The 27136-nt window shown below is 38.6% G+C and overlaps 1 protein-coding gene across 1 annotated transcript; it reads left to right on the top strand.

Moving 5' to 3' along the window:
- The first annotated feature begins 13 nt into the window (after window positions 1–13).
- On the top strand, window positions 14–26704 carry LOC137951439 (bifunctional aspartokinase/homoserine dehydrogenase 1, chloroplastic-like). The gene is made up of 18 exons (XM_068798098.1): window positions 14–401; window positions 1146–1210; window positions 1459–1833; window positions 13467–13555; window positions 13648–13951; window positions 15566–15618; window positions 15745–15959; window positions 16046–16133; window positions 16228–16341; window positions 16730–16828; window positions 16947–17141; window positions 18037–18119; window positions 18213–18438; window positions 24854–24999; window positions 25641–25776; window positions 25890–25973; window positions 26050–26142; window positions 26229–26704. Exons 1-18 carry the CDS (start codon window positions 244–246, stop codon window positions 26472–26474), a joined length of 2769 nt encoding a protein of 922 aa, XP_068654199.1. The 5' UTR covers window positions 14–243; the 3' UTR covers window positions 26475–26704.
- Window positions 26705–27136: the final 432 nt, after the last annotated feature.

Genomic DNA, 27136 nt, shown 5'->3' with positions numbered 1-27136 from the left:
AATAACTGGCTTTCCATCCATCTGAAGGGCTTCCGAGTCACCACTCGCCTACCACCTCCACGTCTCAACTGTCACTCCTGCAAGCCCTAATAAAAGGCTCAAGTGAGAATCCCACATCACTTGTGGTTTCCCAGGACTGACCCGACGTGTCGCCGGAGCGGCATTTTCCGGAATCTTAGCTCTAGTTTTGGTTTTACTTCTGTGAGCTGATATCGTCGCGGGAGGCTACATTTCCCTGCTGTAATGTCATCGTCGATTTTCTCGCTAGCGTGCAACTTCACGTCTCATGCAGACGGTGGGAGCTTTAAGAGCATCTCCCGTGGTGGTGGTGGTCGCTCATTTTTATGTCCAATTGAGCACGTTCTGGTCACTAACCGGCTTCCGCTTCTTTCCGTTTCGAGGTTGGTTTTTACTCTTGCTGTCTATTTTTTTATGTGTTTTTGTTTTTTGATTGCAATGAAGAGTGTACTTCATCCTGTTATTGAATTAGTTTGGATTTGTGCTCTATATCTCTTGTAAGAGTTGAGTTGGTCTGGTGATTGGCACTCGTCGGAAATGTACTCTATCGAGGGCTAGCTAACGTTGATCAGTAAGTAGATTGTTTGAATAGATGTACTGATGGCGAGAGTACTTTGGACCCTCGCTCTGTTTCTGTCCTGGTTAAAAAATGGAAAGTGATCTACTGTAGTGCTATGTGTTGCAGAAGGGTTCGCATTTCATTTTTATGTCAATCTGGAAGTGGGATACCCTTTTGAGTTTTGGCGAGTTTTAGCTTGAACTTAAAGGTTGAACTCATTCGCACTTGGAGCTGTATCCGTTAGTTGGTAGTGGGGACTTGTAGAGGAGTTCTACGAAGTTTTATTTCTTATTACTACTTCCTTGATTGGGAAGTATGCAAAGAATTTGACATAGAAGATAGTATTTTGAAGGTGGAAGCGTGGTCTCAGCATTGACCGAACAGAGATCCCTGAAGAATTATGCAAGAAATTTTATTATGCACTCTATTTCTAGCACTGTTCTTTGCGATGTTTATGTTTTACAAACTACTTTAATGTTTTACCTTCTTTTCTGAGCATACTAGGAATTTTTCCTCCTCATTTGTCTGTTAAGTAGCACATAACTTTTTGATTTTGTGTCTCTTCCAGAACGGGAGCTTCCAGGAAAGCAAGAAAGGAATCAACCTGTTCCCATATCTTGGCTTCTGTTGCTGGTACTTCTGTGTTCCTCTGTCCTACTAATTACATTCTACTGATTCAGAGATCTTATCTTGTACTAGTTTGTTGTTGGAATTCACTAATTGCCTTATTTCCTAGTTTTTTTTTTCACGTTGTTTAATTTGTGGTTATAATAAAGTTACAGGAATAAGTCTTATTCTGTGGTCTCAAGGAATAAGTAATATTGTATCACATTCCAGTCTGTATACCACCTCTTACTTTCTATAAAACCAATTATTGGCAGGTGTTTCTGTGGACAAATCCATTGAGACAGCTGAGCTTCCCAAAGGTGACATGTGGTCTGTTCACAAATTTGGTGGCACCTGTGTTGGAACTGCAACAAGAATTCAAAATGTAGCAGACATAATTCTGAAGGATTCATCTGAGAGAAAATTGATAGTTGTTTCAGCCATGTCAAAAGTGACGGATATGATGTATGATCTCATTTACAAGGCACAGGCACGGGACAGTTCCTATATCTCTGCCCTGGATGATGTTTTTGAGAAGCACAAACAGACAGCAACTGAGCTGCTTGATGGGAATGAACTTGCCAGCTTTTTATCGCAGTTGCATCTTGACATCAGCAACCTTAAAATCATGCTTCGTGCAATTTATATAGGTTTTGAAACCACTCCCTCTCTCTCATTTATTTTATGAAATGTTAACTGTAAGCAATTGAGTATGCATTGAATATGAAGATTGAAACCTCCCCCTTTCATTCCTTCTATGTGCAAATACTAGTCTATGGTGCAGACCTTTACTTGTGTAGATTATGAATGGTGGACGCACGACGAAGGGAAGAAGTGGGCGATGAAGAACACAACTGGCGTTCTCTTCGCCGATCGGGAAACAACTACAATGGGCTTCAGCAGGTTTTGCCAGTGGCGACAAAGGGTGGTCTGCCTTGCTCTGATGGCGATGATCGGGTCAGCTCTCTTGGGTTTGCGAGAGGCGCTTTCTCTGCACTCCAGCTTGACGACGACGGTCGAGGGAAGAATTGATTTTTAGAGGATGAACAGAATAGATGGATGCAGGACGACAATAGGAAATATGGTAGGAAGGAAGCTAGTTCGAATTTGGTGCGCCGATTCACCTTTAGGCGGCACGGAGCCCACTCTAAAGACAATAGTGGATAGAAGGGGATATTATGTCCACATTACTGTTCAAAGGGGAGAAGACGTCCTTCATCTCGGTTCCGACGTCTGCATGTCTCTCCTTCATTCAACATTTTGACGACATTACAAGCGACTATGCATCAGCACCAAGATTAAAGGAGTTGTGCTTTGGCTCCATCACTTCCTCCTTTTTGGTCTTTAGATACAGAAATGCCAGCGAGTGTAAGATCATTCAATGCTGGGGGGACCTCGTCATGGCCATGATCTATATGCCTGAGCGAGCTGGAGACTCTTTTGATTGGACCAATTTCCACAATTACTTTCATTCACTCATTCAGGGTGGCCGGACAGCCTCCCTACCCCCCCCAGCTATCTCAAACCCAATCCTTCCCAGTGAACTTGACCATCACTTTCCCCCCTCCTAACCTCCAAACAATCGCTTAGTCCCAGTCCCAGTCCCAGTCCCAGTCCCAACCCCCACCCCTCCTACATCAGCTCTTGCCACATTGCCTAAATACACCATCATCCTGCCTTCTGACTCCCTATCGGTGGGATACCAATCTCTTAGCCTGGCGGGTTGTCGTTGAGGTCCTCATGCCAAATTGAGAATGTTCCACTCTTGTCTCCTGGTTCAAAAATCATCTCCGGTTTGATTACTATCCGAATGTCTCCCTTTTAGATCCAGTCCAATGGCTCTTGCTCCAATCCCTTGAAGATAAATCCGCCGATCTAAACATCCCCTCGCTGGAACATACTTGCCTCGTCTTGATATCAGAATGGAATGCTAGCCCCCCTAACAACCCCTTTGGCCAATGGATTTCGATCTGGGGACTGTCGACTGAACTCTGGATGGAGGATACGCTGAACTGTATTGCAAGGACTTTTAGTAGGCCGATTAAATTGGCTGATGACATCGCCAACAGGACCAAACTCAATGTGGCCATGATCTTCATTGCTTCGATGTTGCATTGGTCGGGTCATTCGTGTTAGGAATTAGATGCCCTAATTCCAAACTAACGAGAGCAATAATAATAATTGTGGAAGAAAGGAAAAACAAGCTCGAAAAAAGACAAGATTTATATAGGTTCGCCTCAAGGTGAGATTACGTCCTGTCTTCTGCCGCTGCAGTAATCCACTATGAAGATGAAATAGTTTACAAAAGAAATCGCACACACTTACAGGTGGTTTTTTTCTAACCTCTCTCGACTGCAACTGGTGATGCTTCAATGATAATACTTCGGGTGATAAAACCCTAAGAATGGCACCCCCAAATATAAAGAGACAATTAGGGCAACCAGATTACAAGTGTGAAATCCCCGCTCCCCTTCCAACCCCCACGACGACCTTACCGCGAAGGTCGACCCGCGTACCAAATTAGCGTAGGGCATTGATTAGGCTCCACAACTTAACAATCTCCCACTTGGAGACTAGTCCATCATCAATATCTCCTCTGCAGCGGCAACGACTTCTCAATCCTTAGAGAGAAGTCTAACTGAAGTTGCACACAACTTCAGTTTCTCGATCGTAACAGTCTTCGTCAGCATATCAGTCGGATTCTGACTCCCTTGAATCTTCTCAAGTGCTAAGACTCCATCTTTCAGAGCCGATTTGATGAAGTGATAACGCACCTGTATGTGCTTTGTTCTAGCATGATAAACATGGTTCTTTGCTAAATGAATAGTACTCTGACTATTACAATACAACACATTCTTCCCATGCTTGAGACCTAATTCTTCCAAGAAAAACTGGAACCATACCATCTCTTTGCTGGTTTTAGTCATGGCGACATATTCTGCCTTAGTAGTGGAAAGAGCAACTATCTTCTGCAACTTAGAGACCCAACTAGCTGCTGTAACACCCAATGTGTATACATATCCAATGGTACTCTTCCTACCATCAATGTCTCCATCCATGTTAGCATCTACACAACCTTGTAATCCCAAGTCTAACTTTCTTAAACATAAGGCTGAGTCTGTAGTGCCCCTCAAATACCTGAGAATCCACTTCACTGCTTCCCAATGTTGTTACCTGTATTACTCATATATCTGCTCACAACTCTCACTGCATGAGCTATGTCTGGTCTAGTGCGCACCATCACATACATGAGATTGCCAATAGCAGAAGCAAAAGGCACATTGGCCATTTAGGGTCGCTCCTGCTCTGTAGAAGGTGATTGTTTCTTAGATAGCCTAAAGTGACTAGCCAAAGGAGTACTCACTGGTTTTGCATAATTCATGTTGAATCTGCTCAACACCTTCTTCACATATTCTTCTTGTGACGGTTTCAAGATATCAATGTCCCTAGTAATCCTCATCCCAAGGATTTGTTTTGCAGCACCCAAATCCTTTATTGTAAACTTCTTGGACAACTCCCTTTTCAACTTATCTATTTTCTATTTGCAAGCACCTGCTATCAACATGTCTTCAACATATAGTAGTAGAATGATGTAGGGGTCATCAAGCTTCTTCACAAAACAACAATGATCCGCTTGGCACCTCAAGAAACCATTACTATTCATAAAGGTGTTAAACTTCTTATACCATTGTCTTGGAGCCTGTTTAAGACCATACAAGCCCTTTTGAAGTTTGCACACCATTTTCTCCTTTCCCCGTGTTTTGAAACCCTATGGTTGCATCATGTAAATTTCTTCCTCCAAATCACCATGAAGAAAAACTATCTTTAGATCTAACTGCTCCAAGTGCAAGTCTTTATTTGCCACTAGTTCAACACTATTCTTATAGTAATCAATTTCACTATGGAGAGAAAATCTCAGTGTAGTCAATGCCTTTCTTTTTGTTGAAAGCCCTTTACAACCAATCTTGCCTTGTACCACTTGCTGCAATCATGTTCGTCTTTTATTCGGTACACCCATTTATTCTGCAAGGCCTTCTTCCTTTTTGGTAGCTCAATCAATTGCCATGTCTGGTTGGATAACAATGAATCCATCTCATCCTTCATGGCCAACTCCCACTTGGTTGATTCAACAACTTGCACGACTTCCTCATAACTCTCTAGTTCACCTTTATCAGTTAACAGAATATAATTCAGTGTAGGGGAGTACCTCTGTGGTGGCCTACTAGTTCTGGCAGATCTCTTGGGTTCAGTCACAGGAATGTTCTGATTTATTTATAGGGGTATGTTTTCCTAGTCTTCCTGAGCAATATTCTCCATCTCAATAACTGGAAGATCTCTCAACTGAATCACTTCAGATTTTTTTGTTTCATCACTTGTACTCTCAGGCTCTGTTCTCAACCTGTCTTTATATAGGGCACCTTCATTGAAGATCACATCCTTGCTTCTGATAACCTTATGACTTTGGTCATCCCAGAAGCAATAACCAAACTCGGTACCACCATAGCTAATAAAGAAACATATGTTAGATTTAACATCAAGTTTACTTCTAACACAACCAAACACTTTCAATAAAGAATGGTTTACCTCTTTACCGCTCTATATCTCTTCTGGTATTTTACAATCCAATGGTGTTAAGGGACCTTTGTTGATCAAATAGGTAGCGGTGCTAATAGCCTCAGACCAGAACATCTTTGGCAATCCTACATGTAATCTCATGCTTCTAGCATGCTCGTTCAAAGTTTTGCTCATCCTCTCAGCCACACCATTTTGTTGAGGTTTTCTAGGAATGGTCTTCTTTATCTTAATTCCATTATCAGCACAATACCACTTGAAATCATTATCTGGCTATAGATACTTCACCTTCAAATTTGTCTGATTCTCAACCATTGCTCTCCATCTCTTGAATGTATCAAAGACATCAAATTTCTTTGTCAGGAAATAAACCCATACCTTTCTTCTTGCATCATCAATAAATGTTACATAGTAGTTATAATCACCAAGGAAAGTAATAGTTGAAGGCCCCCACACATCTGTGTGAACCAACTCTAATTTTCTTGTTTTTTGTTCCTTTCTTTTACTTGCTGAAAATACAGCCTTCACACAAACTGTTCTTTACAGTTTTCAACCTTTTTAGCTTCCCTTTGGATTGAAGCACTTTCATTCCTTTCTCGCTCATGTGACCGAGCCTATAATGCCACTAACTAGAATCAGTAACACCATCAACAACTGCAACCGTGTCTTTGCAACCGGATTTGATGTACAAAGTTCCAATTTTAACTCCTCATGCAACAACCATGACTCCCTTTGTGACTTTTCAGGCAACACCATTAAAAGACATTATGACCTTCATCATCAAGCTGCCCTATTGAGATCAGATTATGCATCAGTTTTAGCACATGTCTCACCTTGTGAATTTTCCACACTGTCCTGTTTGACATCCTCAAACTGACATTACCAATATTGACAATATCCAAAGGTTCTCCATCAGCAAGATACACCTTCCCATGATCTCCAGCAACATAATTCTCTATGATCTCACGATGTGCGGTGGTGTGAAAAGAAACTTTTGAATCTAACACCCAAGAGACAATAAAGCTATCAACCGACAAGAGTAAAACATCTTATACCTCTTCAATCACCGCATTTGCAGCATCACTTTGCTTTTCATCTTTCTTCGGTGCTCTGCAGTTCTTCTTTATGTGACCATACTTGCCACAATTCCGGCATTCCATATTCCTTCTGATTTTGGACTTGCTTATACCGTTCCTTGACTTCCCTCTACCATTGCCATTGTTGGAATTCCTCTCGAAGTTCCTGCCCCTAGTATTGACACTAAGGGCTGAATTAGATGTTGACGATTCTCCGGAGTCCTTTCTAAGAACTTCCTCTGCAAAAATGGTATCTGGAACATCATTAAAAATCAACTTCCCGTTGTATACAGAGTTGCTAACCACAATCCTCATAGGCTTCCAACAATTTGGCAGAGACGCCAAAAGAATTAAAGCACAAACCTCATTATCAAATTTTGATTTGAACGGAGGTCAATTGATTGACAATAGTGCTAAACTCATTCAAATGTGATGCCACTGATGTATTTTCTGTCATTTTTAAATTGAAGAGTTTTTTCATGAGATGTACCTTATTATTTGCGGAAGGCTTCTCATACATGTCGGACAAAATCTTTATTGTCCCCGCTGTGGTTTTCTCCAATGCCACGTTGTGAGCAACGTTCTTCGATAGTGTTAACCAGACTACTCCCAACACCTGTCTATTGAGGAGATTCCACTCATCATCTTTCATACCTTCTAGTTTCATATCCAGAAGTGGTGCGTGCAACTTTTTACTATACAGATAATCTTTGATCTGCATCGTCTAGAACGCAAAATTCATACCATTGAACTTGTTGATTCCAAGTGCAGATCTTTCTCCGCTAGCCATTGCTCTCAATCATGACCCAAAGCTCTAATACCACTTGTTAGGAATTAGACGCCTCAATTCCAAACTAACGAGAGCAATAATAATAATCGCGAAAGAAAGGAAAAATAAGCACAAAAAAAGACAAGATTTATACAGGTTCGCTTCAAGGTGAGCATATGTCCTGTCTTCCACCGTTGCTATAATCCACTATAAAAATGAAATAGTTTACAAGAGAAATCATACGCACTTGCAGGTGGTTTTTCTCTAACCTCTCTTGACCACAACTGGTGATGCTCTGATGATAATACTTCGGGTGATAAAGCCCTAACAATGGCGCCCCCAAATATAAAGAGAAAATTAGAGCAATCGGATTACAAGTGTGAAATCCCCACCCCCCTTCCAACCCCCACAATGACCTTACTGCGAAGGTTGACCCGCGTACCGAATCAGCGTAGGGCATTGATTATGCTCCACAACTTAACAATTCGTTTATCAAGTTTGTAGTGGGATCAGATTTCTTCTGGGTCAAAATTATTTTCGACGACATATCTTCTATATACTCTCCAGTGATTCCTCTCCGATGGGAGGGGAGCTATTTTCCGCTGAGCTCGATACCTTGTGTCGACTGTGTCATTGCCCATCTGAGTCAACCCGCTCAACCCAACACCTCAATGGCTACCTTGGACTCATCTACCACCCTGCCACACTCCACTTCAAATTCAAATCCTCCGTTTCTGAGCCACTCTGCAACACCTTGCTTTCCACCTATTAGACCTCCCATCGCTGCCACCCCACCTATCACCATCGCTGCCAACCCACCTACCACCACAACTGCCTTTGAACCTGTCAACACCCCCTGTCTCATGTCAGATGCCTCACCCCCAAAACAGTACATCAGGTGAAATTTTTCCTCCCCTGAATTTAGATACACCTTCCATTTTTCCTCCACTTTCGGCACCTACACCTGCAGGCCCCAGTCTTTATTACCCTGCTCTGTCCCAAAGGAACCCAACCCTAACCTATCACCCCTTAATAACTTTCTATCCAACTACCATGCTGAAAACCCCCCCTTTAACCATACCCAATGCATTGACTTTACCTCTTTGAGCACATGGCAAATCTAGCCATGGGCAACTCTGTCCACGACCCTACCTAAATTAATTCAAACTCAACCTATAAACTCTCTATCGGACTCCATCACCAGCATCATTCCTCAATCAAGCGAAACGGTCACTCCCCCTTCCTCCCCTCCACATCCTCTGCCAGAGCAAAACTTCCACTCCAACTCTGAATCCACAACCGGTGCTGCTCCACACACAACCAACCCATCACCTCCTGTTTTGGCTACCTACCAGTGAAGACGAAGAAACCAGAATCGTCACCTCCAGCCTGGTGAGTCCAGTGCAGCTGTTCCTCTGCAGCCTAATGCTGAACTTTGTCGGATTTCATTTCCCCCTCCAAACAAACGATCACACAGGTTGGTTGCCGAGCTTCAATTAGAGTGTCATCGATACTATGACGAAACTTGGCAGCATATGATGAATTTGGCTCAAATTATGGGGGTAGTATACAACGGCTACCTACCGGGTGATGACAATTCTACAATAGTCCAAAAGAAGAACCGTCAATGATAATTGTTTCTTGGAATGTTAAGGGAATTGGGTATGTGCAGAAGCGAGCCATAATTAGTCGTTTCCTCTATTAGTATAAGCCTTCAATTGTAGTTCTTTAGGAAACTAAGAGTCCAAGTGGACAAATTTCTCTCCAAAGACCTCTGGCATTGTCCTTCTCTGAATTGGATCTCTATCAATGCTGTTGGACATTCTGGCGGTTTAATTATAGTATGGTGTTCAATCGGGTAAGGTTGGATCATTGACCCATTCTCCTTTCTACCTCTTTTGGTAGATGGGGACCTTCCCCTTTCCGGTTTGAGAATGCCTGGTTGTTGGAGCAAGATTTTGATCCTCTTCTAAAGGATTGGTGGTCCCAATTTCAGCTTTACGACAGGGCTGATTGGTTCTTCCCTCAGAAGCTGAAGCTTCTTGCCAAATTGAAGGATGGTCCTCTAGTCGTCGCTCTTTGTTGGGTTATGAGAAAGCCTCCCTTCTTTCTCGGATTGCCAACTTGGATTTGATAGAGGAGCAAAGGTATTTATCCTACTCTGAATTCTCGACCTATCTCTCGCTTTTGAATGACCTTAAATCTATTTTACATTGAAAGAGGGTCTGCTATAAACAAAGGGTCCGGTTCAAATGGTTGGCCAAAGGGGATGCAAACACAAAAAATTTCATGCTCTCTTCGACGAGGCGGAGGTCTAACCGAATTACCTCTATATGTGTCAATAATGAGGTAACGTCGGATAGAGCCTTCATTACTGATAGTTTGCTCAAAATTTTCACTTATCTTTACGGTGAAGAATGCTTCAATAGGCCAAGAATCCAGCACCTTCGCTTCGCTAGCCTCTCCCTTGCAGCTGCATCTCTTTCGGAGATACCCTTCTCTCACAGCGAGATTTAAAGGGTTGTCCTAGGTATGGCTTGTGATAGGGCTCTGGGCCCCGATGACTTCAATGGTGACTTCTACAAAAGAAGTTGGCCGATTATAAAAGAGGATATATTTGCTATGATACGGGGTTTCTATTACTGGGGCATTACCTTCCGCAGCATCGGTACCCCTTTCATCGTGTTGGTCCCTAAAAAGACCAATGTGGAGTAGCCAGGTGACTTTTGCCCCATTAGTCTCATCTCCAGCTCATACAAGATCGTAGCAAGGTTTCGTGCACATCGGCTCATGGGTCTCCTCCCCATTGTTATCCATCATGGTCAAGGTGCTTTTTTCAAAGGAAGAAATATTCTTGGTTCTACCATAGCTACGCATGAGCTCATTGATCATTTTAGCCGCTTCAAGGACCCACAAATTGTTCTAAAGCTTGACTTGGAAAATGCCTTTGATTAAGTGAATTGGTCCTTATTGGACGATTTGATGGGCCGTGTGGGATTTGGTGACCGTTGGAGGTTTTGGATTAGGAACTGTGTGTTGTCAGCTTCATACTGTCTCATTCTTAATGGTATGGTTTGCAGCTTCTTCAAGGGCACTAGAGGCATAATGCAAGGTGATCCCCTTTCTCCTCTGCTATTCAATATTGTGGCGGAATCTTTATCCTCCATGATCTACTTGGCCAAAGAACTCGGTTGGCTGCCTTCGGTTAGTCATCACCTGACTTTTGATGTTCCTATCTTGCAATATGTGGACGATACAATCATCTTTGGTGTTGGTAACCTTGATGGCATAAGAAGGATTAAGACTGTGTTGGGTCTTTTTGAAATTGCCTCAAGGCAAAAAGTTAATTGGGGGAAGACTTCTTTATTGGGTTTCAATATTGATCTTCAGACTCTTTCGGATATGGCAAGTGTGTTGGGCTGTTCGACCTTCTCCATCCCCACCACCTATCTCGGGTTCCCCTAGTTCACCGGCCGCCTCAGCAAAGACCTATGAACTCCGATAGTTGAGAAGCTTGAAATGTGCCTCGCCACTTGGAAAGGGTGATTACTCAATAAGGCGGGGAGGCTCACCCTTCTCAAGTCATGCATTACCAGCATCCCAAACTACTTCTTATCATTTATACCTTGTCGTGCCTCTGTTTGTCAGATTATGGAAAAGATTAAAAGAAGATTTCTTTGGAGGGGCACTAGTGCTGAATTTAAATACCATCTTGTTGGTTGGAATGATGTTTGTCTCCCCAAGTCCCTTGGTATCGTGCCTCTGTTTGTCAGATTATGGAAAAGATTAAAAGAAGATTTCTTTGGAGGGGCACTAGTGCTGAATTTAAATACCATCTTGTTGGTTGGAATGATGTTTGTCTCCCCAAGTCCCTTGGTAGATTGGGTATTCGCCTCACCAAGGACATGAATCATGCTTTACTTTTGAAGTAGATTTGGAGGTTCAACTTTCATTCTACCAACCTTTGGAAGGCCATGGTTGTAGCGAAGCTTGGTTGGACCTCTCCCTGGTGGACTTTGGGAGTGAGTAGAAGATGCTTGTCACCTATTTGGAGGTCTCTTTTCCTTCTCCTCCCGACCTTTTGCTCAACAATCCGATATTATGTTGGTAATGGCCAGTCTATCAAATTCTAGGAGGATTGATGGATTGGCAGTGAACCTTTAAGGAGCTCTTTTGGCAGCCTATTCCGTTTGTCTTCTCAGAGGGAGCTTATAGTGGCTGAGGCTTGATGTGATGGTGGATAGAACCTACACCCCCAACGAGGCTTGTCCGACTCTGAGACTTTCGATGCTGGCTACTTATTAGAGTCCATCTAGTCGCTGAGGTTACATGCTCAAGCCAGTGACAAGTTGATTTGGTGGCCAGAAAAAGTCTCTTTCTTGGTATCCTCAAATCTACTACTTCATCAAGGGATGGAATTCCCCCAGTGCCCAGCATGAGGTGGCCTTCACTTGGCATTTTAGCACCCCTCCTAAAGTCAAATTCTTCTTGTGAAGTGCCTGCCTCAACAAAATTTTCATGGCAGACAATCTTAGGCGACGAGGCAATCACTCGGTTGATCCCCTTTGCCCTCTTTGTGGCACGATGGTGGAATCGATCAACCATCTTCTCCATGTATGCCCCTTTCGGTGGCAAGTGTGGACCTCCATTCTCGACCGCCTTGATTTACTGTTTTGTATGCTCGCAGATCTGGTTGCAGCCAGCCAAATGCTCCTTGGCATTGCTCTCCCCAGATTGGGCAAGATGTTGATCTCCGCTTGTGCTGCCTACATCCCATGGGGTCTTCGAAATGAGAGGAACTGCAGGCGCTTCAAGGGCAAGTTCGAGTCTATGGAGAGAGTCTCTGACATTATTTCTGGGCACATATCCTCTTGGCTGCTCACCAAGAAGGCTTTTTCTTCGTTCTTGGGTTCCTCTATTCGGGACAACTGGCATGGCCTGGCTCAGTTGCATGCTCCCTCGAGGCCTCTGGTTGTCCAGGAATGTTTGCCTCCCCAGCCTGGTCTCCTCAAGTGCAATTTCAATGGTTCCTCCCTATGCAACCATAGGAAGACCGGTTTTGGTGGCGTTATTAGTGATTCTTTAGGCAACCAGATCATCTCATTTGCTGGTCCTTTGGGAACTACTGACTCAATGATTGCTGAGCTCCTTGGCCTCTTAAACGGGCTGTAGTTTTTCGTGATCATTGTAGCGGTCCTCTTCATATTGAAGGGGACTCTAAGATGGTGATCGGCTAGTGTGCTGATGCTTCCGCCCCTCCTTGGCATCATTGGTATGTGTACTATGAGATTTTGAATATTGTTTCTCATTTTGACTATTCTTGGTCTCACATTATGAGATTTGCAAATTCTGTTACTGATGTTCTTGCTAAGCAGGAAGCAGGGTTTGCTCCCTTGAGCTTTTGTAGTTTTTGTTTTGTTAATAAAATCATCATTTCTCAAAAAAAAAAAAAAAACTAGTCTATAGTGTAGAGAGTTTCTTCCAATTTGGAAATTAGGGCTGTTAAAATCTCAAGGTTAAAAAGTACTAAACAAGGTATTTTTTGTCATGCTTGACCATTTATGTGACACTTAATTGATGCTACAGAAGCTTCTGCATCAGAATTATTACAGCCACTAGAACCTTATGATTACTGTCAACTACAACAACTAGCAATCTGTTATTACTGATGACTAATATTTGGAAAATAATGGGATGACTTAGTTCTTGAAACGGTAGTTATTTGTTAATGGGATGACATTTCATTTGGTGCTGATAATCACTCATGTATTTGTTTCTGTTAGATTATTTTCTTGAGTGTAATTATTACTTCTTGATGTGCCATCTTTCTCTTTTGAGACTCTGACATGCTTAACATAAATTGTAGCTGGTCATGCTACAGAATCGTTCTCAGATTTTGTTGCAGGCCATGGAGAACTTTGGTCTGCCCAGTTGCTTTCTGCTCTTGTTAATAAGGTTCTGTTTCTATCTTCAAAGGAAGTGCTTTATTTTCTTAGTGTAATAAAAGAAAGATAAAAATTATTTAGGTTTGTTATCTTTTTGTGCAGCATGGGATGCACTGCAATTGGATGGATACTAGGGAAGTTCTTATTGTAAATCCAACAAGCTCCAATCAAGTGGACCCTGATTTTGCAGAATCTGAAAAAAGACTTGAAAAGTGGTTCTCTAGAAACCCATCCAAGATTATCATTGCTACTGGTTTCATAGCTAGTACCCCACAAAATGTCCCTACAACCTTGAAGAGGGATGGTAGCGACTTCTCTGCAGCTATAATTGGAGCTCTTTTAAAGGCTTGTCAAGTCACAATTTGGACAGATGTCGATGGTGTTTATAGTGCAGATCCTAGAAAAGGTGAGGTTTCCACTTATTTCTACTTATTTTCATTTGGGGGTGGGGGGTTAGTGCACTTTGAAAGTGAATTACCTAGTGAAAGTGAAAGTGAATTGTTTTTTTTGTGTTAGTGTACGCAATATAAAATATAGTGGAAAATAATTTTTTTTTGTAAGTGTATAGTGAAAAATATATTGGAAAGTACATAAGATATTTATTAATAAAATACTAATAGATTTAAATTTTATAAGATATTTTTTATTTAATATTTTTATTAATAAGTTCAGATAGATTTTAACTTGTCTGAGTTTATAAATAATTAAAAATTATATTAACTTTATTTATATAATTAAATATATAAAAATAAAATACTTAAACAAATTTTAATTTTATAATATCCAAATGTTTAATCAAATTGTTACTTTTTAATATCTAAATTCTCACTCTTAAAATATTAATTAAATATAATATTAAAAATTATAAATTTATGTAAATAAAAAAGAGGGTATTTTATTATAAAAAAATAATTTTATAGATTTAATTTTATAAGATAGTTTTATTTACCTATACTAAAATATAATTTAACTTTTTTAAATTAATAAATATTTAAAATAAATTAAGTTATTTATTTAATTGAATATATAGAAAAAATGATTAAACAAATCCTTGCGTTTATAATATCCAAATATTAATCAAATTACTACTTTTCTAATATCTAAATTCTCACTCTTAAAATAGTCATTAAATATAATATTAAAAATAAGGAATTAATATAAATAAAAAAGGTTATTTTATTATATAAAATTAATTTAATAGATTTAAATTTTATTTAGATAGTTTTATTTGACTAAACTGAAATAAATTTTAACTTGTTTTAAATTAATAAATAATATTTAAAAATAAATTGTTGTTATTTTTAATTAAATATAAAAAATAAATGATTAAACAAATACTTACTTTTATAATATCCAAATACTTACTTTTATAATATTCAAATACTTAATCAAATTGTTACTTTTGTAATATCTAAATTCTCACTCTTAAATCAGAAATCAAATATAATATTAAAATCATGAATTTATATAAGTAGAAAAAGGGTATTTTATTATATAAAATTACTCAGATTGATTTAATTTTTATAAGATAATTTTATTTTACAATTCTGTTAATAAACTAAGATAAATTTCAACTTGTTTAAATTTTTTTTTTTTTTGAATGAAGATGTATAATCAACTTGTTTAAATTAATAAATAATTTTAAAATAAAATTAAAATTTTTAATTTAATGATACTTAAACAAATACTTAATTTTATAATATCCAAAGGCAAGTGCGAGAGGGCAGAATGAGCAGAACAAGAGTGAGTGAAAGTGAATCCACTAGGCTTAGGGAGTGATTTCACTTTCACTCGCCACTAGTGAAAGTACTTTCACTTTCAGAGTGCACTTACAGAGCCTTAATGGGTTCTTAATCGGGTTCTTTGATATTCATGATGTTGGGATTCCTCGCATCATATTAGGGCTACAAGATTATAAAAAATGGTTGTGTCAGTTTATCTTATATGGAGCAACTAGTAATTTGTATATTTTGCTTTCTGAAGAAGAAACTCAACATAAGAAGCATTTCTTTTTTTCCAGTGGGTGAGGCTGTGATACTGAAGACACTTTCTTACCAGGAGGCTTGGGAAATGGTAAATTGCTTACAGTCGCTACTGTTGTCATCGGACCACTCTCAAAAAAGAAAAAAATCACCTGATCAAATTAGTCTACTTATAAAGTAAGGAATTTTGATATCTGCAAACATTTTCTGTGTGCAGTCTTATTTTGGGGCAAATGTTTTGCATCCTCGCACTATAATTCCAGTGATGAAGTATGATATTCCCATTGTGATTAGAAATATCTTCAACCTCTCTGCTCCTGGAACTATAATTTGTCAGGCTCCTGCCAATGGGAATGAAGACTGTCAAAAGTTGGAGTATCTTGTCAAGGGATTTGCAACAATAGACAATTTGGCACTTATAAATGTTGAAGGGTAAGCAAGTATCCTTGAGTTTCTTCTCTTCTACTTAGATATCTTGTGGGGTATTTGAGGGGATTAACTATTTTTTCTTTTTGCAGAACTGGAATGGCTGGTGTGCCTGGTACTGCTAGTGAAATTTTCAGTGCTGTGAAGGATGTGGGAGCAAACGTTATTATGATATCACAAGTACCAATTTTGTTAATTATGGATCCTTAATTTCAGGCATCTGTTAGGTGGAATGTAGCATGGTCCCCATTCTAATTTGTTGGCTGTAGTGCAGGCCAGCAGTGAGCATTCTGTGTGCTTCGCTGTTCCGGAAAAGGAAGTAAAGGCTGTTGCTGAGGTGCTAGAATCTAGATTTCGTCAGGCTTTGGACGCCGGACGTCTTTCCCAGGTATGAGCTCTAAATTGCTTCTACTCTTCCGTTAGTTGGGCTTTTGCTCTTCTTAAACGTCCTAGATGCTATTTCTAGGCCAGCAATTAATAGGTTTGTCAATCAGAAGTAGCACTAGCTTGCGGATTTTTCATTACTTCTATCTATCCGTATGAGGTGAGACATTAAAATCTGTATGAGCAACCACCATTTTTGGGTTTTCAGAGGCCAAAATAATCTCTGATTCAGTAATAAGGAATCAAAGAGGAAAGTAAACAAACTAGTAATACTAACTACTTTTTTTTTTTTGAATGGTTGTAATACTTTCTTTTAGTGAGCTTCTTAATAACTTACTTATTTTTCATGGAGTTTTGCTGTGATTTATCATCTGCTATGTCTTTTCTTGTAGGTTGAGGTTATTCCTAATTGTAGCATACTGGCTGCAGTTGGTCAGAAAATGGCAAGTACTCCTGGAGTTAGTGCAACTCTTTTCAATGCTCTTGCAAAGGTATCTGCATTATCTGACCTTCTTGAAAGAAGTTAACAAGCGAGTTTCTTGTTCTCACCACAGATTATGAATGATTAGTTGATAGATCAAGAGAGAATGCATGATTGTGAATTTTCAGGCAAATATAAATGTGCGTGCAATAGCTCAAGGTTGCTCAGAGTACAATATCACTGTAGTGTTGAAGCGAGAAGACTGCATAAGAGCTCTCAGGGCTGTCCACTCAAGGTTTTATCTTTCCAAAACCACAATAGCTATGGGCATTATCGGACCTGGATTGATTGGGGGGACTCTTCTTGACCAGCTCAGGGATCAGGTGCTGTAAAATAGATCATTATATATGGCGGCTTGGTTTTGCTCATACATGTTGTGCTCTCATTCGAACTTGTGTATACAAAGCCTTAATAACCATGTATAAGATGTCAAAAGAAAACAACAAATTTAAAACCTAAATAAAATTTCTGGTTGCATTTGAACTAAAGATCGTACGAACATCAGTTATGCTACTATATATGTTCTTTTTCTGATTAGTGTAATACCATATGATTTTGCATTCATCATTCAACTGATTTTTAAGAGTAAGAAAGTTAAACTTACTAAGTTATTTGTGTGCCCTTATTATTCTAAATATAGTTAATTTACTAAGGTTATTTGCATGCCCTTAATTGTGCTTTAGAGAGTTTATGTACCAAGGTTATTTGTGTGTCCTTATTGTGTTTTTTACAGAGGATCAGCCTTGCTATTTATAATAACTTGTTGGAAACTATTGAAGTTCAAACTTGATAACTGATTAAATCTCATCAATGTCTTAGCTTTTTTATACAGTTAATTTTCTGTCTTCGGGTTATAAACAAAATGAATTGCTTATTTAGGCCAGCAATTACCTAGGCTTAAGTCTAGTATGAAGTTTTATTTGGTAATTGGTGATCTCATCAAGGATTCAAGATACATAGCCAGCTATAATATCTTGATGATGTTATTATTTAAGATCATAAACAAATTATGATGTTTTAGCATATATACATAGCTAGCTATTGTAACTTGATGATGTTATTATTCAAGATAGTGACCAAATTATGGTGTTTTAGCATATAGTGTTTGTTCTCTTGATTTTGTTGAGTTTATTTTGCTATGTAAAGTGGTGGCATGGCTACATTACTCATTCATGTACTGTTTGAAGCCAACTGATAGAGAGGTCTATTTTCTTGCAGGCAGCAGTCCTGAAGGAAGAACTTAAAATTGATTTGAGAGTTATGGGAATCATTGGGTCGAGGAAAATGGTTTTGAGCACTCTGTGGGTTATAATTTTCATGAGATGATTTATTCACCTCTCTCTTCTACATGCGCCAATCAGTTGTTTGCCATCTTTTCTATGTTTTGCCTACAGGGGATTTGACTTATCTAAATGGAAGGAAATCCAGCAGGAGAGCGCTGAAGAAGCGAACTTTGAGAAGTTTGTTCACCATGTACATGGAAATCACTTCATTCCCAACACTGTATTGGTTGACTGTACAGCAGATTCAAACATTGCAAACCATTACTATGACTGGTTGTGTAAAGGAATTCATGTCATTACCCCAAATAAGAAGGCAAATTCAGGACCACTTGACCAGGTAAACAGGTTCTTATTATTTAGCTTTGCAGTAAGCTGTTGTGTTCTCTATAACTCTTTTACCAGGTCTCATTGAAATAGAGCTTAAATTCAATAATTCAAGGAGTATAATGTCTTTGGAATGCTCTTCCAATCTGTAGAAACAGTGGAATTGTAGTGACGAACCTACATGATCGTTTTTTTCTGTTTTTGACACAAGGTAATATATGTATGTATTTGAAAAGAAGATAGATGTACAATTATAGCAGAACACATTGTTAAAGAGTTTAATGATGACATGTTTAAGTTCTTGTAGTTGGTGTTATTTGTTTATTTATTTAAAATTTAATATAAATTTGAGGTTTTGATTACTAGTTCTGAAATAGTATTGAATGAGTTATAGGGTTTAAGCTAGAAAGGGCGTTATTGCAATCTTATCTTATTTCTACTTAAGGGGTTTTTAATATATAAAGGGGGCTGGAGTTTGGAGCCCAATGTCTGCTGTCTCACACACTTCTCTCCACTTCCATCTCTTTCCTTCTTCTTTCTTCTTATCCTCCCTAAAGCTTGCAATCTTACATGGTATCAGAGCGATGAGATTCCTCTGCAGAGTTTTTCAGGCGTTCCTTCTTCCTCTCTTTAAAAGTTTCATCAACTTTAGGAAAGAGGAATTCCAAATTTTGTCTCGTTGAAGTTAAAGGTTCGATTTTTCTTCTTTTCCTACTGCCATAATCTTAGGGTTGTTGGTTTCTACTGTTAATTTGAGTAGTCCTATGTGAAGATTGTGCCCTTAGAGGGTTCTACTAGTAGGTTTCTCTCAATTTATGCCTGTGCATGCCTCTATACCTGTGCCTACTGCCTGTGTCATCTATCTGGAAGGTGATGTCATCCTTCTTTTGCCCATTTCTTTTATTAGAATTGGGTCTATTGCTTACTAAATTGAACAAGTAAACTTAAGTTGAAGTCTCTTGCTGTCCTAATTGATATGGTGTGGGCCCCACATAGCCTGCACATATCTTGTTTTTTTGGGTATGTTAAAACCTATGACCATTGCAATAATAAAATTCAATGCACTATAATTATTGTGAAAACACAATGCCCACTTTTTGAAACTCGTCCAAATAAACTTATCTATTAAAAAAATGCTGATTTTTCAGAGTTATTTTCTAGTAAAATGACACTTCCAACAGCCCAATTCCCTCTTTGGGCTATTTAACTCAAGTCATCCATTACATCTCACCAAACTTATGATCTTTGTGCACCCCAAGGACCCTTCAAAAGCCATTCACTACTCAATTTCCAAATATCAAATACACAAGAGCAAGAAATAAAATTCTTTTTTTACTTTTCCTTTAAATTTTAACTTTGATGTCAAAGTGGGAAGATTTACCAAATCGTATTATGGACTTAGTCTAATTCTCATGAGAAAATTTAAAATTTTCAACTAATTTTCACTCTTTGAGCTTTTGCATGATTTATCTTAAGGTTTCTGTTCTCAAACACATTGTTTGTAGAAGATCCACATCTGTCAAGATCTTCTAAACCTCATGAGAGGTGAATGTTGAACTTTCCAAATCTGCATGAATTGACTAATTGAAATACACTAGGCAAATTTGTTAATGGTGAATGTTTATTATACATATGATCATCTCTTGGATCACGAGTTCACCCAAGCCATTAACTTTCACCAACACTGTGAAGCTAAAGAACATGCTAGCTTATTTTGCTTATTCCAAGCATTTCTAAGAAACACTGTTCTTATACCAAGCTTGGTTTGAGTGCTTGAAAGGAGAAAAGAAGAGGAGGGAGGAGAGAGCACGAGTTTAAGAGGGAGAGGAGAGAAACTAATCAAGAGAGAAATTGAGAAAGGTTTGATTGATTTTTTCCTTCAGCCAACACCTTTATTTATACTTTTTTCATTACAGTATTAGGAAAACACCTCAATCAATTTGGATTCCCTAATTGCGTAAATCAAGGGAAATATTACATAAATCAAAGTTCTAGGAAATTAAAAGATTACATAAATGAAAGAGATATTCTAGGTAATTAAAAGATTACAAAAATCAAGGAGAGATTCTAAGAAACTGTTAATTTAATAAAAATTCTATCTCTAGAGATCTTTTCAAGAAGAGTAAAGTAGAACTTTCTTTGACCAGCCTCTTTGAATTCCAGATTTGCCCTTAGAGTTGTATTTTTATGCAAAATTCCAATGTTGCCCTCATACCCGATGCTCCCTTGCTTCTTGGCATGTGCACTACCTCCACTTGTTATTTTTTATTGGCATCTCCTTTCTAATTTCTTCATGTTTATTATTTCTTTTGTTCTTATCTTGGTTCTTTTGAGAGTTAAATTGAGTTCTTTATTAGAGTGGCATTGCCAACCACCATAAAACCCCTTATATTTTATTGCATTGATAATAAAACCTATTACCATTGCCTCTATTTCAATTAGACATTAAAAATGCCTTCTCATATAGAAGAAGAGGTCTATATTGAGCAACCTCCTGGTTGTGTTGCTTAGGGGGAGACTAGAAAGGTGTGCAAGCTAATGAAGGCAATTTGTGAACTTAAATAGTCCTACGACATGGTTTGAGAAGTTCAGTCAAGTAGTAATGTCTTTTGGGTTCTCTTGGAGCCATTGTGATCACTCTCTTTTTGTTATAAAACGGTTGTCTGGAATTGTACTAGTACTGGTTTATGTTGGAGTGATACGAAAGACATTAAGGATGTCAAGGAGCACCTTGCTAAACATTTTCAGGCCAAATATCTGGGTTCCTTAAAATACTTCATTGGAATAGAAGTTGATAGAAGCAAGGCAAGAATAGTGTTAACACAGAGGAAGTATGTTACAAATATGTTACAAGATTATGGTTTGTTAGGTGCAAAACCTGTAGAAACACCCATGAAAGTTGGCAATGATATATGATGAAAGTAGTGATGAGCTCAAGGACAAAATAATGTATCGAAGATTATTTGGAAAACTAATTTATGTCACAATCACTATTCTTGATATATCATTTTATTGTAAGTGGTCAAACAATTCATGGAACATCGAGGAGAGGTACATTTAGAGGTTGCTTAGAGGATATTGAGTTAAAAGGGTCACCTGTAAAGGGGTTGTCTTTTTAACCTCACAATCATTTTAAGATGGAAGCTTTTTCAGATGCGGACTATACTGGATCTAAACTTGATAGAAAATCTATTATTGACTATTGTGTATTTGTAGGGGGAAATTTAGTGAGTTGGAAGAACAAAAAGCAAAATGTGTTGGCCCGTTCTAGTGCAAAAGTTGAGTATAGAGTTATGACTCATGTTTTAAGTAAGTTGATGTGGGTGAGATCAGTTCTTCAAGAGTTAAACATGTATTGTGATAACCAAACAACTATTTTTTATTGTAGGCAATCTAGTATTTCATGAGAGGACCAAACATATAGAAGTTGATTGCCATTTCGTTCGAGATTGTTTCGCCCTATGTTCAATCTTGTGATCAAGTTGGAGATGTTTTCACTAAGGCCTTGGGTAGACTTGAATTTGGAGCATTTTGTAACAAGTTGGGGCTTCTAGACATAAGTGCTCCAGAGTGAGAGTGTTCTGTATATTTCAGTAAGAGTGTTGTCATGTTCAAAATGTTTAGGTGTGTCTGTGATCCTGTTTTTATATTGTTTGGAAATGTGGTTAAGAAGTTATGAGTTATGTGTAAAAGGTGTACATATGTAATTATATTCTGAACTCACTTAAGTGAATAAGAAAGAAGGGGGATCGATTTTTCACCCCCAATGAGTGCCTCTTTCAACTCTCTTCCGACAACTCTTCCCTCTCTTTTCTTTTTCCTCTTCTCTCATTTTTTGATTTCTCATTTTCTCCTAGATATAAATGTTATTGTCTATCTACTAGACGAACGTTTGTATTTGCTGATGTTACATTCTTTGAGGACTCTCCTTATTTCTCCTTACCCATTCCATCCTCTATTACTACTTTTGATCTAGATCTTGTTGCCCCTAGTCCTATGGAGGACGCTTCTAGCCTAGTGCCGACGGTTGCAACATCTAAACCACTACAAGTGTATCAATGCAAAAAATATACTAAAACACCACAAAAGATTGTCTCTCCACCACCTGAACTGATCTTTTCTTCGTCTGAGAATCCTAAGGTAAGTGATATGCATCTTCCTATTGTTGTTCGTAATGGTGTTTGTGGATGTACAATATTCTATTTCTCAGTTTTTTTCATTCAATTCCTTGTGTGGGTCCTTTGAAGAGTTTGATCTATCATTGCCATCGTGTACTATTCCTTCCTCAGTGCAGGAAGAGTTGGTTCTCTTATGTGGAAATTCACTATGGATGCAGAAATGTATGCTCTCCTTAAACAAAAAACATGGATGTTATGCGATTTGCCTCCTATGCTATAGTTGTGGGGTGTTGTTGGGTCTATACAGCTAAGTATAAGGCTGATGGATCTATTGAAAGGTATAAAACTCGCCTTGTAGCCAAAGGTTATACTGAAGACATACAGTGCTGATGTTTTTGAGAAGTTCTCTCTGGTAGGCAGTTTATCTTCCATTTGGGTACTTGTTTCAATGGCAGTGACCAAAGGAAGGCCTCTATTTCAGTTAAATATAAAAAATCCGTTCTTATATTAAGACTTGGTAGAAGAGGTATATGGAGCAACCTCCTGGGTATATTGTTTAGGGGGAGACTGAGCAGGTTTGTTGGTTGAACAAAGTGATTTATGGTCTTAAGTAGAGTCCTAGGGCATGATTTGACAAGTTCAGCACAAGAGTTATGTCATTGAGTATTTGTAGAATTTACTGTGCTCATTCTTTGTTCATATTGAAAAGACATACAAGTATTGTGGTGCTATTGATCATGTTATAGTGTTATCTAGAGATGATAAGCAAGGGATTGAAGAGGTGAAAACACATCTTGCTAGACACTTTCAAACTAAAGGCTCAAGATCATTAATGTAAATTTTGGGTATTGAGGTAGCCAGAAGTAAAGCAGGGGTTGTGTTAACACAATGGAAATATGTGATAAATGTGCTACAGGAATATGGGTTGCAAGGGGCAAAACTTGCAAAAACCCCTGTGGAAATCAATCATAATCTTCATGAAGAAGGTAATGAAGAACTTAGGGATATAACTATGCATGAGAGACTCGTAGGTAAATTTTCACATTATTGTTACACTCCCAGATATATCATTTATTGTTAGCATGATCAGCTAGCTTATGAAGTGCCCTCATAAAGTTCATCTGGAGGATGCTAAGAGAATATTATGATACTTAAAGGGGGCACTAAGGAAAGGTTTGTTGTATGAACCTCATGGTTACTTAAAGATAGAAGCACATTCAGATGCAGATTATGTCGGGTCAAAACTGGATAAAAAATTTACTACTGCCTATTGTGTGTTTTTAGGAGGAAACTTAGTTAGCTAGAAGTGTAAAAAACATAATGTGGTGGCCGGCTATAGTGCAGAAGTTGAGTATAGAGTAATAGCACATATGGTTAGTGAGCTTATGTAGGTCAGATATATGCTGTAGGAGTTAAGTTTTCAGAACAAAGAGGGCATGACTATGCACTGTGGTAACCAAACAACAATTTTTATTGCTGGCAACCAAGTATTTCATGAACTATGAGACCATGTAGAAGCTGATTGTCACTTTATTCGTGATGCACTGATGAGTGGAGCTATATTCACTCTATAATTTTAGTCCACTGATATATTCACCCAACCCTTGGGCAAGGAAAAATTTGGGATATTTTGTAACAAGTTGGGTTTTTTAACATATATGCTCCAGCTTGAGGGGGAGTGTTATAGTCCTTATAAGGGTAATTTAGTCATTTCACTAGTCCAGTATGTGCCTTGGAAAATAGCCATAGGCTATATGTCATGTTAGAAGTATTAGAATCAAATTTCGTGAAGTTCTGAGTTGTATTAAAAAAGATGAGGGTTTACGTTTGTAAGGGGTGTTTTTGTAACTTAGCAAGCTTTCACTTAAGTTGTGATTAATAAAAGGTGAGGGGTTTGATTTTGGCCCCTGATATGGAATGCTCCCTCAGGCACTCTTCTCTCCGCTTCTCTGTCTCTCTTCGTTTCTCTTCTTCACAAAGTTTACATTTTTACAAGTAGCTTCAGATTAGAAATTTAGTAAGCTGACCTTGAAACTTATGACAACAGAGGCCCCACTATTAATTTTATCCGTTCCTGTGTCTGCTTCTGGCAGCATCAGGAAACTTTGTGGCTATCTTCTTTTCACAAGAGTCCTCTAAAAGCTAATACTTTCTCTAATTGCCAGTCATCTTTAATTCTCATTCATTTTAGGATACCTCACAAAGTGATTGAATCCAGAAGGTTTTTAAGTAGTATAATTAAAATCTAAAAATATATTATCCTCAGAAGAATACTTTCATGATTTTTTTTTTCTGTGGTGCTTTACTCAGTATCTGAAGTTGAGAGCACTTCAGCGGAGATCCTATACTCATTACTTCTATGAGGCGACAGTTGGAGCTGGATTGCCAATCATAAGTACTTTGAGGGGCCTACTGGAAACAGGTGATAAGATATTGCGTATTGAAGGAATCTTCAGGTTAGTTATTCCTACAGAATGTCCATAACAAAATAGCATCATATTCTGTCACAGTGATGCATTGTGCTGTTCATGTCACATTTATACTGGCACTAAAATCCTGCTTCTGAAGGGCCATTTGTACAGTTGCTGCAAACCTTTTTATTTGATGACTGGCATTTCTATTCGTGATGTGAACATTGGATGGACGCTTTAAATGTTGATGCACGTGTCAAAGTGCTCATTACTTAGCTAGTGAGGCTCTTTGACTGTGGGCTACATTTGTTTAGGGCCTTAACTTTGTGGAGTCTTGTTGATCCAATAATACTAACTGGCGATTTTCTCAGCAAATGAAATCGAATTTTCCATGTGTTTTCTTCCATCCTTCGCATTTAAGTCCCCTTCCAAATGGTAACTTTATTGATGGAAAGAAGGTTTTATCTATCTACCTTGTCATCATCCAAGCGTTGTTCCCAGTAGCTGTTTATAAACCTATGATATAAATTATAAAGCACATTTTCATTCTTCCAGTGATAAATATCTGTAGTTAGCTGTTTATGTAGTAATTTTTCTTTTCGTGCATTTCTAAGCATTAAATACAGATATATTGACGTTACTTTGAGCATATGGATCTCATGAAATCTGGTCTTGGTGCTTCCCAGTGGAACTCTGAGCTATATTTTCAACAACTTTGTCAAAAATAGAGCGTTCAGTGAGGTGGTGACTGAAGCAAAAGAAGCTGGGTATACAGAACCTGATCCAAGAGATGATCTATCAGGAACTGATGTGGCAAGGAAGGTAAACTCTAGTAGTTTCTCATTTATGTATTTGCCATCTGATCATGAATCAGTAATTGTTTGTATGATGGCTCTCCTCTTGCACATATGATCAGTCGCTTGATTTTAATGCAGGTCATCATCCTTGCTAGAGAATCTGGTTTAAAACTGGAGCTTACTGATATCCCAGTACAAAGTTTAGTACCTGAACCATTAAGAGTAAGTATTATTTATGTAGCAGTACACAGTTCTAAGCCAATCATACGCAATTAACCCATTCTCAAAACATTTCTAGGAAAGTGCATCAGCTGCAGATTTCATGAAGCACCTCCCCGAATTTGATGGTGAGATGGAAAGAAATCGTCAAAAGGCAGAAGCTGCAGGAGAAGTAAGTACAATAGTTAATGCTGTTACTTGCCAGTTTCAAGTGTTTGTGCGTCTTGACTATTAACAATGTCTTTGATATACCTGAAGGTGCTAAGATATGTGGGAGTGGTGGATGCTATTAATGGCGAGGGCCGTGTGGAGCTGAGAAACTACAAGAAGGATCATCCATTTGCACAACTTTCAGGTTCTGATAACATCATTGCTTTCACAACAATTAGATACAAGGAGCAGCCATTGATAGTACGAGGGCCTGGGGCTGGTGCTCAAGTTACTGCCGGAGGAATATTTTGTGATATATTGAGGTTGGCCACCTACCTTGGTGCTCCATCATAGTTTTTGTGAGCTGAGCAGGCACATGTATTTTTTCTCTTGGATGCTTTATAAAATTAGTCATCTTGAGATTGGGAGTGGGATATTTTTGAGAAATCCCTTGCAAATGTTGCACGCCCATCAGGAAGGAATTGTAGTGCGCTGTTGGTGAACAAAAATCGATGTTCTTGGCTATAACTCATGAGCATAGGTATTGGAAATGATAATCAAGGGCCTCCGCCCTCTTGCTTTGCGATGGCTTATCTTTGTCCTCTTGTTTCTGAGGGGCAAAGGGCTTATGTTCTCTTGTTTCTGAGGTAGAAGTCTCTTCGATTACACAGTATTTTGTTCTTTGCATTTAATGCTGAATTAGCACAAATGTATTTATAACATGATTTTGCTGAATCCGTGCATCAGGAAATGTTTTTGAAGTCATTTTTGTTCTGTGGGGATGGAACGAAATACTAAAAATTTTAGGTTGTAAAGGTGTCTCCCATTTAATCTTCAAGTCTTCTTGGATAATCTTGAGCCATAACAACTCCCAAAAACCTTACGCCATCGATCAAAACTCTGACTTGGCACTAGATCTTGTTACAATCGGTTGTTTCTTACTTCTCCAGGTAGCATAATCAGTATTTGTGTGTGCTTCTAGTTCTATCCATACATGTGCCTTTTTTGAAGAGAAT

This window comes from Aristolochia californica, unplaced genomic scaffold (assembly GCF_029961685.1).
Source record: "Aristolochia californica isolate CCGP_79_NKW_82.1479 unplaced genomic scaffold, dmAriCali1.0.hap1 SCAF_15, whole genome shotgun sequence".
Lineage (NCBI taxonomy): Eukaryota > Viridiplantae > Streptophyta > Magnoliopsida > Piperales > Aristolochiaceae > Aristolochia > Aristolochia californica.
The sequence above is the reverse complement of the archived record's forward strand: the minus strand, read 5'-3'. Positions and strand labels throughout refer to the sequence as shown.

Bases quoted from the DNA above. Each gene is read 5' to 3' on its own strand.
- LOC137951439 (XM_068798098.1), top strand. From the start codon at position 244: ATGTCATCGTCGATTTTCTCGCTAGCGTGCAACTTCACGTCTCATGCA. The intron at 13,952-15,565 runs GTGAGGTTTCCA...CTTTTTTTCCAG, and splicing joins TAGTGCAGATCCTAGAAAAG to TGGGTGAGGCTGTGATACTG. The intron at 15,960-16,045 runs GTAAGCAAGTAT...TTCTTTTTGCAG, and splicing joins GCACTTATAAATGTTGAAGG to AACTGGAATGGCTGGTGTGC.